Here is a 13,271-nt window from a genome sequence, read left to right as displayed (position 1 = left end):
AGAATTTTATTCTGCTTTGGGCAAGTCAGGTTAATGTTCAGAGTCCAGCCAAAAAAATTAGCAAGGCTTCAGCTTAGCAATGATTTCTGTGCAGTGAGCGTGCTGGGGTTCAGCTGGGGATATTTGCCTATCTTCTTACAGGATTTGACACCAGCATACTACCAATCTGTAAGGATTCCTTAGGCTGGATGTTCAACAAACTTGACATGAACTATGACCTGCTGCTGGATCCCTCGGAGATCAGTGCCATTTATCTGGATAAGTATGAGCCATGCGTCAAGCCTCTCTTCAACTCTTGCGACTCCTTCAAAGACGGAAAGCTTTCAAACAACGAGTGGTGCTACTGCTTCCAGAAGCCGGGCGGTGAGTTGTACAATTTGCAGTACAAAGAGAAGTTGTTTGGGTCTCCCTGTGTTTCAGGTTTGATTGACCTGCTTATAGAGGTAGTTTGGTAATTGGCAGTCAGCGGCCTTAAAAAGCTCTTTTCTCCAGCGCTGGTGTGAAAGGGCATTGTGTAACAGTGTTTAATGTGACAGACAAACTACATTAATATCCCTTGATCATTAAAACAAACAAAGAAGTAGTAAGTGCCAGTGCACACAGTCTAGAAATAAGCTCTATTGCTGATAGAAAGCTCAAGAACTTACCCTTTATTAATGCAAAAATTAGTCAATTAGCAAATCATAAATAAGAGAGCTGGCATTATGTCAGTTTGGTGAAAAGAGAGGAAAAATGGTTTAACAATGAAAATGGCCCCCAAACACTATTCTCAACTACAGTGTGTTGCTTTTTTTTTTTTAATTAGTGGAGCTAATGACATAAATTTGTTTTGCAGTACAGTACCAGCATATGGGCTTCTTTCGTTCCCAGGTGTACAGTAGTCTACATTTCATGTCAGTAGTGAAGCCAGTCATTACAGAGTCTGTCCCGTACCATCTGGAAACTGATTCTCATACATTATATTTTAGGTCTTCCTTGCCAGAATGAAATGAATAGAATTCAAAAGCTAAGTAGAGGGAAGAGTCTGTTGGGTAAGTTTGATTACTTGCTATTCATTTACTCAACTAATTAAAGCTTCTGTGATTATTGTAACTTTATATGCAGTAATGGTTTTTCAATTAGAGACTAATGTTTTGAGTCAGGAGTATGCACCACAGAGTGTAGGCCTGACACTATGAAATTAAACAAATAATGAGATAGCAACATACAGAACAGGTGTCAGTGTGGCAATGGGTTCAGAACTAATTTACAGCTCTCCAGAAATGCAAAGCCTTGTTCTGCACAGAGCTTAGTACTGCCTTCATCACCTCGTAGGTCTGAATAAGTACGGAGGCTGCTTGATACTCAAGCCTCCCATTTTTGAAGGGTGACTGAAGGTGTCACAGAGCATAACCAATGGGTTCATGTCTTCTTCCAGTTATGGTGTAATGCATGCATTCCTTGGGGTTCGGTTTTGCCTAATCACCCTTAAAAATATTTCAGTATATTCTGTGTGTATGGAAACGGGAATTCATTTCATCTCATTTTAGGCAGCCCTGACGGATGCTCTGTGCTGTAAGATGTGATAACGCCTGCCCTTCTCTCTACTGACTATTGGGGGCCTGAAGTGATTGATAACTTACACTGCTCTGATGCATATCTAAAATTAGGTGAAATAAATCCCCATATGGCATTTTGCCATTTAATTGCTAAAAAATAGGGTTGTTGAACTGAGTAAATTTAAGGTAACTAATTCCATACCCTAAAACCACAGAGTGTTCTGTAGCCTAGCGTTTATGCAGTGGTACCTTATTGAAACTTCTGTCCTAGTGCATTTGTGTGCCTAGAGCCAAATCATGTGAGGCATACCAGCACAGATTAAAGTCTCTGTTTACAGAAAGCACCGCATTTCACCCTTGAAGAGTCTGGCTTACCTCAGACCCGGGCTGTCGGGCCCATCATCGCGAACCTGTGTCAGGTTCTTACAGCATCACTCGCTGCAGCACAGAGCATGCGTGTCAGCTCTGCTGCAATGCTTCTCAGATTGCACTCTGCTTCTCAGGTTGCTCTCAGGTTTTAGTCTGATTAGCCGACCCTACAAACAGAGCTTCTGCAAAGCTCATCTTTGCCAAACCCTGCCATTTCTGGATGCTGCTGCCATTTGGACGCAAGGTTCAGGTACCTTATGAACAATCCCAACCTGGATTTGTTGGTTTAAACTAAGAATAAACATTCCCAAAGGCCATAGGCACTATGGTTTAGTTCCATCATCCTTTCATAGCAAGTTCACATAAAGATTAAGATGTTTCAGAGTTACAGCTCCTGCTGTTCATAGCTGTGGGAGCAAAGGGAGGATTGATCGCTCAGTTGTATGTATGCTCCGTTCAGTAAATATTTTGCATTTGTGTTCAAATGCATGTTGTGGCAGAGGAAGTCACCGTGTTCTCTGTCTCATGGGTGTCATGATTTTCAAAGCCACCTAAAAGAATAAGAAGCCCAGTTCCTAATAGATAGCTTTGGCTATCCCATATTTATTTTATGCTTTGCTGTTATTTGCTATATGCAATAAATGTCATCTAGGTTGAAACATAAGTGGTTTGTTCCAGTGTGCAGGGAAAAATGATGGCTGTATTGCAGGTAGTACAACATGCAGGCAGTTGTAGCACATGTCACTGGGATCTGATCACAATAGCAGGAGTAAAATGACAAAGTAAAAGCACTAAGAATGGTCCCTTACCACAAATAACTTCTAGTCAACTGTATTAAAAAAAGTGAAGGATGAAAGTGGCTAAGCTCAACAAATCAAGACGTGTCAGGCATAGGTTGTTCCACAAGCTAGAAAATTATAATATAGAGAGGAACTCTTTGCTTCACCTACCTTGAAAGTCTGCCTGCATAATGGCACCTGTCTGTGAGATTTTAATCTGATCTCATAGCTATTTATACAGCGGAAAACATTGTCTTTTCTCTTCACTGACTGAAAAATCATGCAAATGGAAACCAAAACATACACGTGACAAAAAACACACTTGTAGCAACAATAAAGATTGAAAAGAGAGATGAATATTTTCAGAGAAACTAACCTTTAATTATTCTCTTTCCTTCTCTGTCTCTGACATACAGAGCACAGCATTTACAGTCTGGGCAGTACGTATGAAGAAGATTTCTGTTAACTTGTATCTATTGATAAAAAATGATGACTTCTGATATTTTGTTCTCTATATATTTTTCAAAACACATGACAGTTGCAACAAAGTACTTCAAAGCCATTGCCATTAGATATGTTGAATTTGGAAGCTTTCAAATAGAGTCTAGCATCCCAGGGGACTGAATTAAAAAGTAAACAGCACTATTCATCTTTTCCTACCAGATTTATCTAGAGTACAATTAACTGCAGAGAGTGTACTTTTAGAGCATACAACTGTGCAGCCTGATAATGCTTCTCCCACATCACTAAGGTAATAAATTTCTACTCCCGTCACTATTTTCTTCTGTATCAGCCCTGTGAATTCAGCTAATATAATAGCTAATACAAGGAGCTTTATGCTGGCTAGCACTTAATTCTGTCGGGCTTTTACCTGTGTGCTTCACTATCTTTAGCATATAATTATTCTCCCCATGTCCTCTGGGGAAGGGGAGCATTATATAGATAAGGAAATGATGCAAAAAAAGAAAAAGAGAGAGAGGTCTGGATCCGTAAAGAGGACATGGATGCAACAGTGCTGTTCAAGTTTGCATGGAATACTGACATACTCCATGGGACAAAGAGAGATGAGGGAAGCAGGATTCACTAGCCTGAGGCAGTTCAGTGGGGAGTGACTAACATTTTGTAGTGCTTAATAGCAAAGCTGGTCCACCAGCGATCCCCTACACACTTGTGGGGAAGCACCGCCTGTGCAAGAACCTCTGGAGAGGAAAACTCCTTTCTCCTTCCAAAGTCCGCAGATGTTGTCTGATGCCAAACCAAATTATGGGGTGCAAGAGTCCCACTAAATGGGCTGTGTGGATGCCGTGCTCCAGACTAGCAGAGCTTGTAGCCAGAGCTTATTTCTAACGAACGCAGGGGCTGATTTGTGTAGGATTTACAGGACGAATCACCACGCTGTGCAACACTTGCTCCCAGTGACTCGCGATCCTCACCAGATTATCACCTGCACCTGACACATTGGAGAGGACATGCTGTAATCTTCCCTCTGATGGTTGGCAAATACTGTGACATTAGTATGCGTAGCTAAATATTTAAAGCTCCAGTGTTACATACAAATTGGCACAAATTTCCTATGCAGAAGGAAAAGTACCTTCTACTCTTCGCTGTGACCCAAAGTGTGAATCCTTTCCACGCACAGTTATGTTGGCAGTGAGCCTGGGCCATAATTTATTTTTAAATCTATGGCTTTTATAGGCAGTGTGGAACATTTTAGTACCTTACAAGAAACACAGTGAAACTATGCAAAAAGGCCTGTTTCAAAGAAGGGAAAGGTTGCATTGCCCAAGGAAAAGAGAAAGCATGAGACAGTTTAAAATGCAGAGGCTGCTCTCTGCTCACCCCGTAAGGCCACCGAGGTTCCCCCTTCGGTGCTTCCCTGGAGCCAGGTGCTCATCTGATGTAACAGGGGAGCTCCAGTGGCACGGGTACAGCTACGCTGATTTACACCAGCTCAAAATCAGCACCTGAGCGCTTTTCCCAAGCTTGCGTATAGTCTGATAAACACCTGGAGTGCTTAACAGAGGGAGGACAGGAGCATAAATATGAAAAAAAAGAAATTCTCAATCAATGTTGAAATAAAGGATTGAACAGTGGGCAAAAACCTACAAAAGCAAATACACGTACATGTTTATTAGAACCATTTTTTTATAAATTGTGAAAATGGGTCTTTGGTAGTCATCAGTATCCTTACATTTGTACGTGAACATAATGGTGATACTTTTAAGCAAACCTGCTATAAGGTCATGCTTTGAAGTTGTTTAAAATACTTTCACTAATGGATGTGAAGTGGTCTCCAAAACTGATCCGATATACAAAGATTTCTGCAGATATTCAAAGATTTCTGCTCTCATCTTCCACACCTACATTAGTGGCACTCAAACATTAGATAAGATCTGCAGGGCGATGAGTTTGGAAATTCAAGGATTCACTTTATATAGGTGTGCCTTTGTGCGTATGAGATTGAGTGACTTCCACTTTTAAGTCTTTCTTTTATATAGGAAATTTCATGACATTTGGGAAGCACCTTCTCATTCATTTTTTCTGTGAGAAATAGTGGACATAGCCCCTTTGACACATGAACTGTCTGAAGAGATGCTATACACATGGAACTAGTTAAGAAACTTACTGCATGACCAGTAAATCACTGGTATCTTTGACAAAGGAGAAAAATACTTTCTCAAAAATTATTTGACATGAAATTTGGGGGCAAGGGTGGGTTTCTGCCATGTTTCAAATTGAAGCAATTGGCAAAGAAGGGAAAATGACTGTATTGACCTCCCCTGGGAATAAAGCTAACTCATCTTGAAGGACAAGAGGGCTTTTCATATTGAAGTACATTTGCTGTATCTGCTGAAAATGGTGGGAACAATAAAACGGGTTTCTCCCGAGAGCTTCCCTGTCTGCCGAAGCCAGAATAAACCACACTCTACAAAGCTGAACTATATTGGGTGTATTGTGAGACAAATCTTGGGCTTCAAATCCAAAGACTTACTGACTTCAAATCCTGTTGTCCCTCTCTGTAAAGCTTATGCATTATGTCTCCTTTTATACGTGGGAACACTCAATAAGTCGAAAGTTGTGCTTGAGATTAGTATGAATAGCAAGCAGATGGCAGATACCTTCCAGGGATAATTACAGTGTTGTGGAAAGACTTATATGATAAACACTGAAGGAGTGCAAATGGAAGGCAAATGCAGAATTAATGAAGTTGGGGTAATAATCCAGTTGGGAAGAAAAGTTTAAAACCAGGAGTTAAACCTGAAAGGGGCTCTGTGGGAATATTAATCATTCAGGGACAGACTGAACCTATCTCTAGTACCGTATGCCATCACCCTCCATGTGCTATATATGCACAAACATTTATGCACCGTGCAGTGACCAGGGTGGCCAAAAATAATCATATATAATTTCTGCTCCCTTTTAGGTACCAGATAATCCCATGTATTTTCTTGCCAACATTGTAAAGATCTTAATGTAAATAAGTGACACATTCATAATACTCTAGGTACCTGCTTGCTCCTACAGAGGCTTGCATTACTGATTATACCTTATATTTTATTCAGGTGTTTTCATCCCACGGTGCAATGAAGAAGGTTATTACAAAGCCACTCAGTGCCATGGCAGCACAGGGCAGTGCTGGTGTGTTGATAAGTACGGGAATGAGATAGCTGGCTCAAGAAAGCAAGGGACAGTTAGTTGTGGTGAGTAATGATGTGCTTTCCTCGGACAACAAAGGAATTAAGACTCTTGTAAGCCCTGCCATTGCTGTACGATGAAGTACGATAAAAAAAATGACAACAGGGAAACATGACTACCAGTATTTAAAGTGTTCCTGTATTTTCCCATTCAGACTACAAATGGGGCCCTTATATATGTATTGGTCCTTTGGACTGGGGGGGTGCAGAAGAAGTTAAAAGGCAGTAACCACTGATAAGAAGGTATTTTTGCTAGCAGCCTGGAAAATTTAATTGATATTAAAATTAAGGCTATGGGATTGCTATGCATGGCTATTAAATATATTGTTCTGTATACTCTGGAATGCACATTTACTGGGACTTCATGAAAAATGTCTTTCCAGACAAAGGAAGCCCTAAATGTGTATAAATTTTATAAATTAACAACCAAGCCCAATAAAATTGCTGACAAGACAATATTATATAGATATGTGAAATCACCAAATAGCTGTTACACCTAGGCAAGGAAGATTTCAGCCATATTCCTTCAGAGTGCTACAGCGATGGTTGTGGATGCAACTTTCTTCTGCGAGAAAGAACAGAAAAGGCAGAGACCTAGAAGGTCTGAGAGGCCCAGAATCACATCACAGATGTTAAGCTCAACAGCTACATTTGCAGAGCATGGTTTATGCACTCAAATAAAATCAATTTGTGGAATATTTTTAGCCTGGTTTACAGAGTTGTGATGGGATGAAAGTATTTACAAACAAGTAATGATTGCATGCCTGTGAACTGAGACTCTCCAGTTGAGTCTCTAGGAGGAGGGCGATGCATAGTTTTTCATGCAAGTAAATTTTTCAGAGTAAATTGATACATATTTATCCCAGTTCAGGATGAAAATTGAAATTTAGAGGTTGTTTCATCAATAGCTGAACCGACGAATTTAGAAAGTCACATTGCAAATGACAGTGGCTTGAATGACAAGGGTAGGGATGAACGAGGGATTTGGTGTCATGTGAGGGAATGACCTTTCTTGCTCACCTGTTTCAGAAGAAGAGCAAGAAACCTCAGGGGATTTTGGCAGTGGTGGATCTGTTGTATTGTTGGATGATTTGGAAGAGGAACCTGAAGCAGCAAAAAAAGACAAAGAAGGAAAACTGAAGATTCATGTAAGAGCAGCTAATGAAGATGATGAGGATGAAGATGATGATAAGGATGATGAAATTGGTTATATATGGTAGTGCCCATCATAATGAGGACTCACGTTTTGCACAATATTGCAAGTCACATCATATCTCTGCAATTGTATCTGAGAGTACCTGGCACAAATATTCCCTCTCTACTGAATTTAATTTTGTATAGTCCGTTTAATTTGGAAGACAACTTTTTTTCCCAGCAAGGACTGTTTGGAATACAGCTTCTGTTCAGTTGGTTTGGGGGATTTTGTTCTATTCATGGGGGCAATGAGTTTTGCTTCAAAAACATTTCATGTCTTAATCCTCACTCGCACAGCTTATGAAATATATCCTGTGAAAGAAGAATCGCAGAAGGGGCTCAACAAACCAATACAAGGCTTAGAAGCCCTTCTCATGTTAGAGAATTTGTGTCATAAATTGTTACCTGGGTCATATCAGAAACAGTTATTTTTCTTTTATGAAGAAGGAAAAGTAGGTGCCTCATTTTCTAGTTCATATTTGTTATGTTCCAGTAATAAGTAAGTAAGTCTCTTTGGATAGTGACTTCTGGCTGCTCAGCACCAGGGGTTTAATCCAGAAATAAACCCACTGGTGGGATTTTCTCTTCCTTACATTCACTGAGAATGAGTCCAGCAGGCTTAGTCCAGCCCACACTGAAGGCAAAGCTCCCACCAGAGCATAGATCAGCTCACTGACACTTTATTTGGTTAAGGAACATGGCCTTGATCTTAAGAGCTGCTGAGAACCTGCAGCTATCATGGAGCAAGCCCTACAGGCGGGGAACAGACTCCATCTGCCTTTCAAAGTGTTTAAGGAAAAAGTGTTTTCTGAATTTGTAGCATCAAAACCACCTCCATAGCTGTTCCTCAGCTTCTGTCTGAACCCGTTTTGCACTAAGAGTTGCACTAACATCGTGCAGGCAGCCTCCCCTTCCTGCTCACACACTATGGATCTGCCTGTTCTTCATTTACTCTTAGCAATGCCTCATTCCGAAGTTATAAAGCTGTCAAAGACACTAACCATCAAAAGTAATAAGCTGTTGTTTCTTTAATTTAAATAGTTAATATTTATTTGGCCTGTTTAAAAAAGCAACTTCAAGTGGCCACGTTTCAAAAGCATAACCCCTTTTCTCAGTGTGACAAGCTACACACTCGTAATACACACACGTAAAAGAGAATAGTATTAAAATACAATCTGTGATTCCCTCAGCATCTCCCATATATTCATCGATCTTCAATTGTATCACAGCATATTGACATTAAATTATTTGCTGTATCCTTTCCCACTGCAGTTCTCTGATGCAGTAATGTACTGTGGTGACCTGTTATTATTTCTGCTGTTTTCAGAAACAGTAAGGGGTACCTTAACCCCACTCTTGCGTTAGGATGCAGATGTAAGTATTTTAGCAGTGCCTGTGATTTGCCTGTGAGTTATTTTGCAGAATGAAAAATGTGCTTGTTACACAGAAAACTAATTAGATCGAATCTTTTTTTCCTCTGAGTTAGTGTGGGAAATAGAGGTGGAGACAGTGTGGAGTCAAAGCACGCCTGGTTATATATTCGCTCAAAAGCAGGAAAATACCATGCTGGTTGGCAGAAGTCAGGTTTTTTAGGGTCACTGGCCCAAGCGCTGTGGTCCTCAGCCCTCTGCAAAGTCAGTGCCCACTGCAGAGCCTGGCAGGGCTCCGCAGCCCCTCTCCCCCTCTGCGTAGGACCTCTGCTTTCAGACGTGATCCCAAGAGCAATACAGAAGAGGAGCTCCTTTCAGACACCGCGTGCTGCAGGGGCTCAGTTGTTTTCTCCTCTTTCATTTCCTATTTATCTAGGTGACCTGAGAACAAAGAGCAAGCCTGTGTAATTGTTTTTAATGCAGAAGGATGTGTAAAATTGTGAGGAATTTGTTGTGTGTTGTTACACGCCCCCGCATCCTCCCAAAATTCTGCCATCACAGTCATTTGCAAAAGGCCCGTAATCCGCCCTGCCTCAAATCCCTTTGGTTTTCCTATAGCTTTTGAAAATTTATTTTAAAATCATTGTCCGTGAGCTGCACAGCTCGTGCGCGCGCACACACACGCGCTGTTTCTACGTACCTTTCAGAGAAAATGATGCTGACTCGCAAGAGGAACAGATACAACCAGCGTTTCTGCTTCCCTAAATAGTATGATTTTGTGAGAAGCAATTGAACACCATCAGTAGCTTGCTTCTTGAACATCACGGCTTGTTTCCTTCTGGTATTTTATTAATTAAACCCACACCCTCTGGGTCTAGTTCTGCTGTCCTGTGCGGGACCTGCCTAAGGCACAGAGTTGTCATTTCAGTCTGACATAAAACTGAGGTCCACAATCAGTAGAGTTATGCTTATCTTCCTGACTGGACTCATTCTCCGCACACAACTAGTGTTTTCTGCTGTCCTGTGTCCCTTTGCAACGGCTCAGCCTGGAACTACACCTTACTTCAAAGGCCACGTAGTAAATCCCTTCTCCTGCCCAGCACCTCACCAGGGTAAAGCCTGTCTGACCAAGCCCTCGCCGGCAGCTCCAGGGTCCAAGGTTGCAGCCCCTCTGTGTCACATGCAAACATGCAAGATGCTTAAATAAAAGCTGTTAAATAAGCCTTTAAAAGTGAATATGGCCATCTTTCAGTTTGCATGAGCAGACTTGCCACCACCATCCATTTCTCAACACCCCTGATCCTCTCCTAGCTGCAATCTCTCACATGCAACTAACCCAAATCGGAGCTGGCAGGTTTTACAGCTTTCTCTTAAACTATAAAACAATTACTGTCCACACACACACACACACACACGGTTTGCGCCCGCTGACCTGGATTCAGGAAGACACCCCCGGCCAGGCGATCGTTCAGTCACCTGCTTCAGTTGTTCAGATGTTCTTCTGAATCAGGGCCAGCATTGGAAAAATGCCGTTTTATTGACTAGTTCCGCTGGGTACGACTACAAGAGTTTAAAGAGAGTAGTGTCACATCGCAAGGGGTCACAGCCTAGTCAGGAACAGGGCAGACCGGCTGTCGTGCTCGGAAGGGCAGCTCAGACCATGGATTGTTTTAAGAGCAAGTTCCCAAATACTACAAAGTTATTTAGCAAAGCCCTTTTGTGATCCACTGGCATCCTCCAGGGGCTGGGGGATCTGCAGCCTATATATACATATGTATATACATGTGTGTCTGTATATATACATTTATACACATATATGTGTGTGCATACGTGTGTGTCCAATTTGGGAAGATGCATTAAGAAAATGTTTTATTTCTTTAAAAGAACCCAGCGATTCTACCAAGAACCAGTTCTCTTCCAGATCAAGCCCCTTCCATTTGTCATGCTTTGTAAAGGATTTAATTTGCTTCCAGCTTAATTTAATTCCTTTCTTTTTTTTTTTTTTTTTTTTTTTTTTTTTGCAAAGCAGGACTTCTCATCTGCATCAAGTCATTGACCTTCCAAACATTTTCTCATTGGTGAAAAATGGAATCAGAGTTGTCCCATTCTTTGAGAGACACAAACCAATTTTTAATCTCATTTTCTTTTCGTATTAGAGACTATGAAATACTGTTAGGCATTGCTTTATGTTTCAAGGTGTCCTTTTAACTACTGTGGTTAAATCAAAATCTCCTTGAGTTCAGATTTCAGCACAGTTGGGTTTTTTGGGTCATTACTGGCCTTTGCTGTGAACGCAAAGAATCCTTTTCCTTTTCTTTGCCTTTTTTTAAGCTATTCTGTACTATCATTTTAAACCATTTGAAGTGTTTATTTAATATTTATTCTACAGTTTATATTGAAAATGTAAAGTTTATATTTAAAACAACACTGTTTGTTAGTGAATGCTTCTCTCCGCCTCTCCAGCCTAGTCTGTTAGTCTCAGTGTACATTTCTGGCATGGGAATATTTTGATATTAGGAGTTTTGTAGCATTTTTCCCCTCAAGCAGCAAATGACATACATAGATCTAAGGTCCCCACTTGGTACAGACCACCAGATTGCTCAAGCTTAGCTTCCTACATTTGTTGGCTTTTATTGCAGTCCCTTCTGTATGCCATTCAAGTTCCTTTAATACATAGACTGCTTTGTACAGTTACTATACATCAGAAAGCCCTTTCTACAGTAGGTGGGTTTTGGTCTTTTTATACTTTTCTCAATGCTGTTGATGTCCGTTACTGTTAAACGTGTAGATCAGTAAGGAGAGATCCAAATATTACGTGTTTCAGTTTGATGTCCCTACTGTAGATGGATGTAGACTATCATAGTGAGTAGAATTGCATAGTAAATTCTGAATGCTTTTTCCATAAGGAATTAAGTGGAATGTGAGCATTTTGCTATCTTTGGTTAACTGTAAATGCTTAACTGTAGTCTGAAATAGTTGCATTTTTGTCTGTCTCAATAAATTTTAATTTGTCTGCGACTCCTTATTGCCTGTCCTGAATTTTATTAAACTTTGGGGATCAAAAATACTGCAGTACCTTGAGTCAGCATTTAATCATGCATGGAAATGGACGGTCTTTTATATTTGGGTTATACCTTACACCTCTGTTCAATGTCAGCTGTAATCTGTGAAGTTAATGTAAGGTCTCTAGAAAGCTATATTTTAAAAGCAGAAATGAAACCAAACTGAAGGTAATAACTGTACCAAAACCAGAACTTTTCAAATTACATGAAAATTGATTTTTAATGAACTAGCAGGGCCGGGGGGGGCGGAGGGGGGGCTTTCCATTTTACTTCCTCCCCAGTTTGAAAATGGTGTTTTTCCTTCTCTTCTGAAGGTATCCAGGGAAATTGAATAAACACAGATACATTCTACAGTGGCCATTATCTACAGTATAAATGAAGACAAAATTATATTGAATACAGTTGGGGGGAAGCCACCCTCACTTTGAAATACCTGGTTTTGCATCTCTGTTATTAAATTAGAGCTCTTCTTTAATATTATTAACTAATTTAAACAGCCAACATTATTACAGTGCTAATTACATAGTTAAAAATGTCATTCCATCACCTTTCCTCTGTATGTGCAATATTAAAGTACCACATGAAAGCATGAAACATATTTTCAAACATTTCTGCAATTATCATCTCATCAGGTATCCAGTTATAACTAACTTGTCTGTCTGTACACCATTGGCTGAGTTGTGTCATCTAGGGTCAGAACCTGCCTTAAATTTCTGTTAAATTGACTGCATTCATTAGTTTATTTTTATTGTGGGTACCACACGTTACTTCCAGTATGTTACCTTACCTGACTCTGAGAACAAATGGGTTTTCCCTTTCCAAAACCACTCTGAGACTCTTTGAAGTGTTTGATCTTTCATGTTTAAGTGATCCAGCTGTGCCAGATGTCAGATACCGTCACACTGAGGCCTGGAAGGCAAGCGAACCAAATCCGAAGCTTAAGAGTGTGTGAGTTGCAAACGAGGTTTTTAGTTGTTGGGAAGGGTTAATGCTTGGAGGGTTTGGGGGTTTTTTTTAATATCCCTTCTAGATACAAAATTGCAGGCATCTTGCAAGCTTTGTTTTGTATTACACATGCATAGCCATGCACAAACACACATCCCTCTTCTCTATATACAAATGTGTGTGGGTACATATATATGATCATAACATATGTGTGTGTATGTACATATACACGCAAATACTGTTATGATCACCTGCCCTGAGACGTGTTGGTCAAGGCCAAAACATGCCAGAGTATTTTGGGGGAGCGAGGGAGAGTTCA

At 40.5% G+C, this 13,271-nt stretch overlaps 1 protein-coding gene across 3 annotated transcripts in view; it reads left to right on the top strand.

Annotated features, from left to right (window-relative positions):
- SPOCK1 (SPARC (osteonectin), cwcv and kazal like domains proteoglycan 1) overlaps positions 1-11,963 on the top strand; it is a 327,067-nt gene extending 315,104 nt beyond the window's left edge. For all 3 annotated transcript variants that reach the window (XM_029998154.1, XM_029998153.1, XM_029998155.2), the window contains 4 exons: positions 142-363; positions 969-1,031; positions 6,250-6,387; positions 7,411-11,963. In XM_029998154.1, the coding sequence (XP_029854014.1) occupies positions 142-363; positions 969-1,031; positions 6,250-6,387; positions 7,411-7,601 (614 nt within the window). In that variant the 3' untranslated portion in view covers positions 7,602-11,963. The remainder of the gene's footprint in view (positions 1-141; positions 364-968; positions 1,032-6,249; positions 6,388-7,410) is intronic.
- The last annotated feature ends 1,308 nt before the right edge of the window (positions 11,964-13,271 follow it).

Source organism: Aquila chrysaetos, chromosome 22, assembly GCF_900496995.4.
Source record: "Aquila chrysaetos chrysaetos chromosome 22, bAquChr1.4, whole genome shotgun sequence".
Classification (NCBI taxonomy): Eukaryota; Metazoa; Chordata; class Aves; order Accipitriformes; family Accipitridae; genus Aquila; species Aquila chrysaetos.
This window is presented reverse-complemented; position numbering and strand designations above follow the sequence as displayed.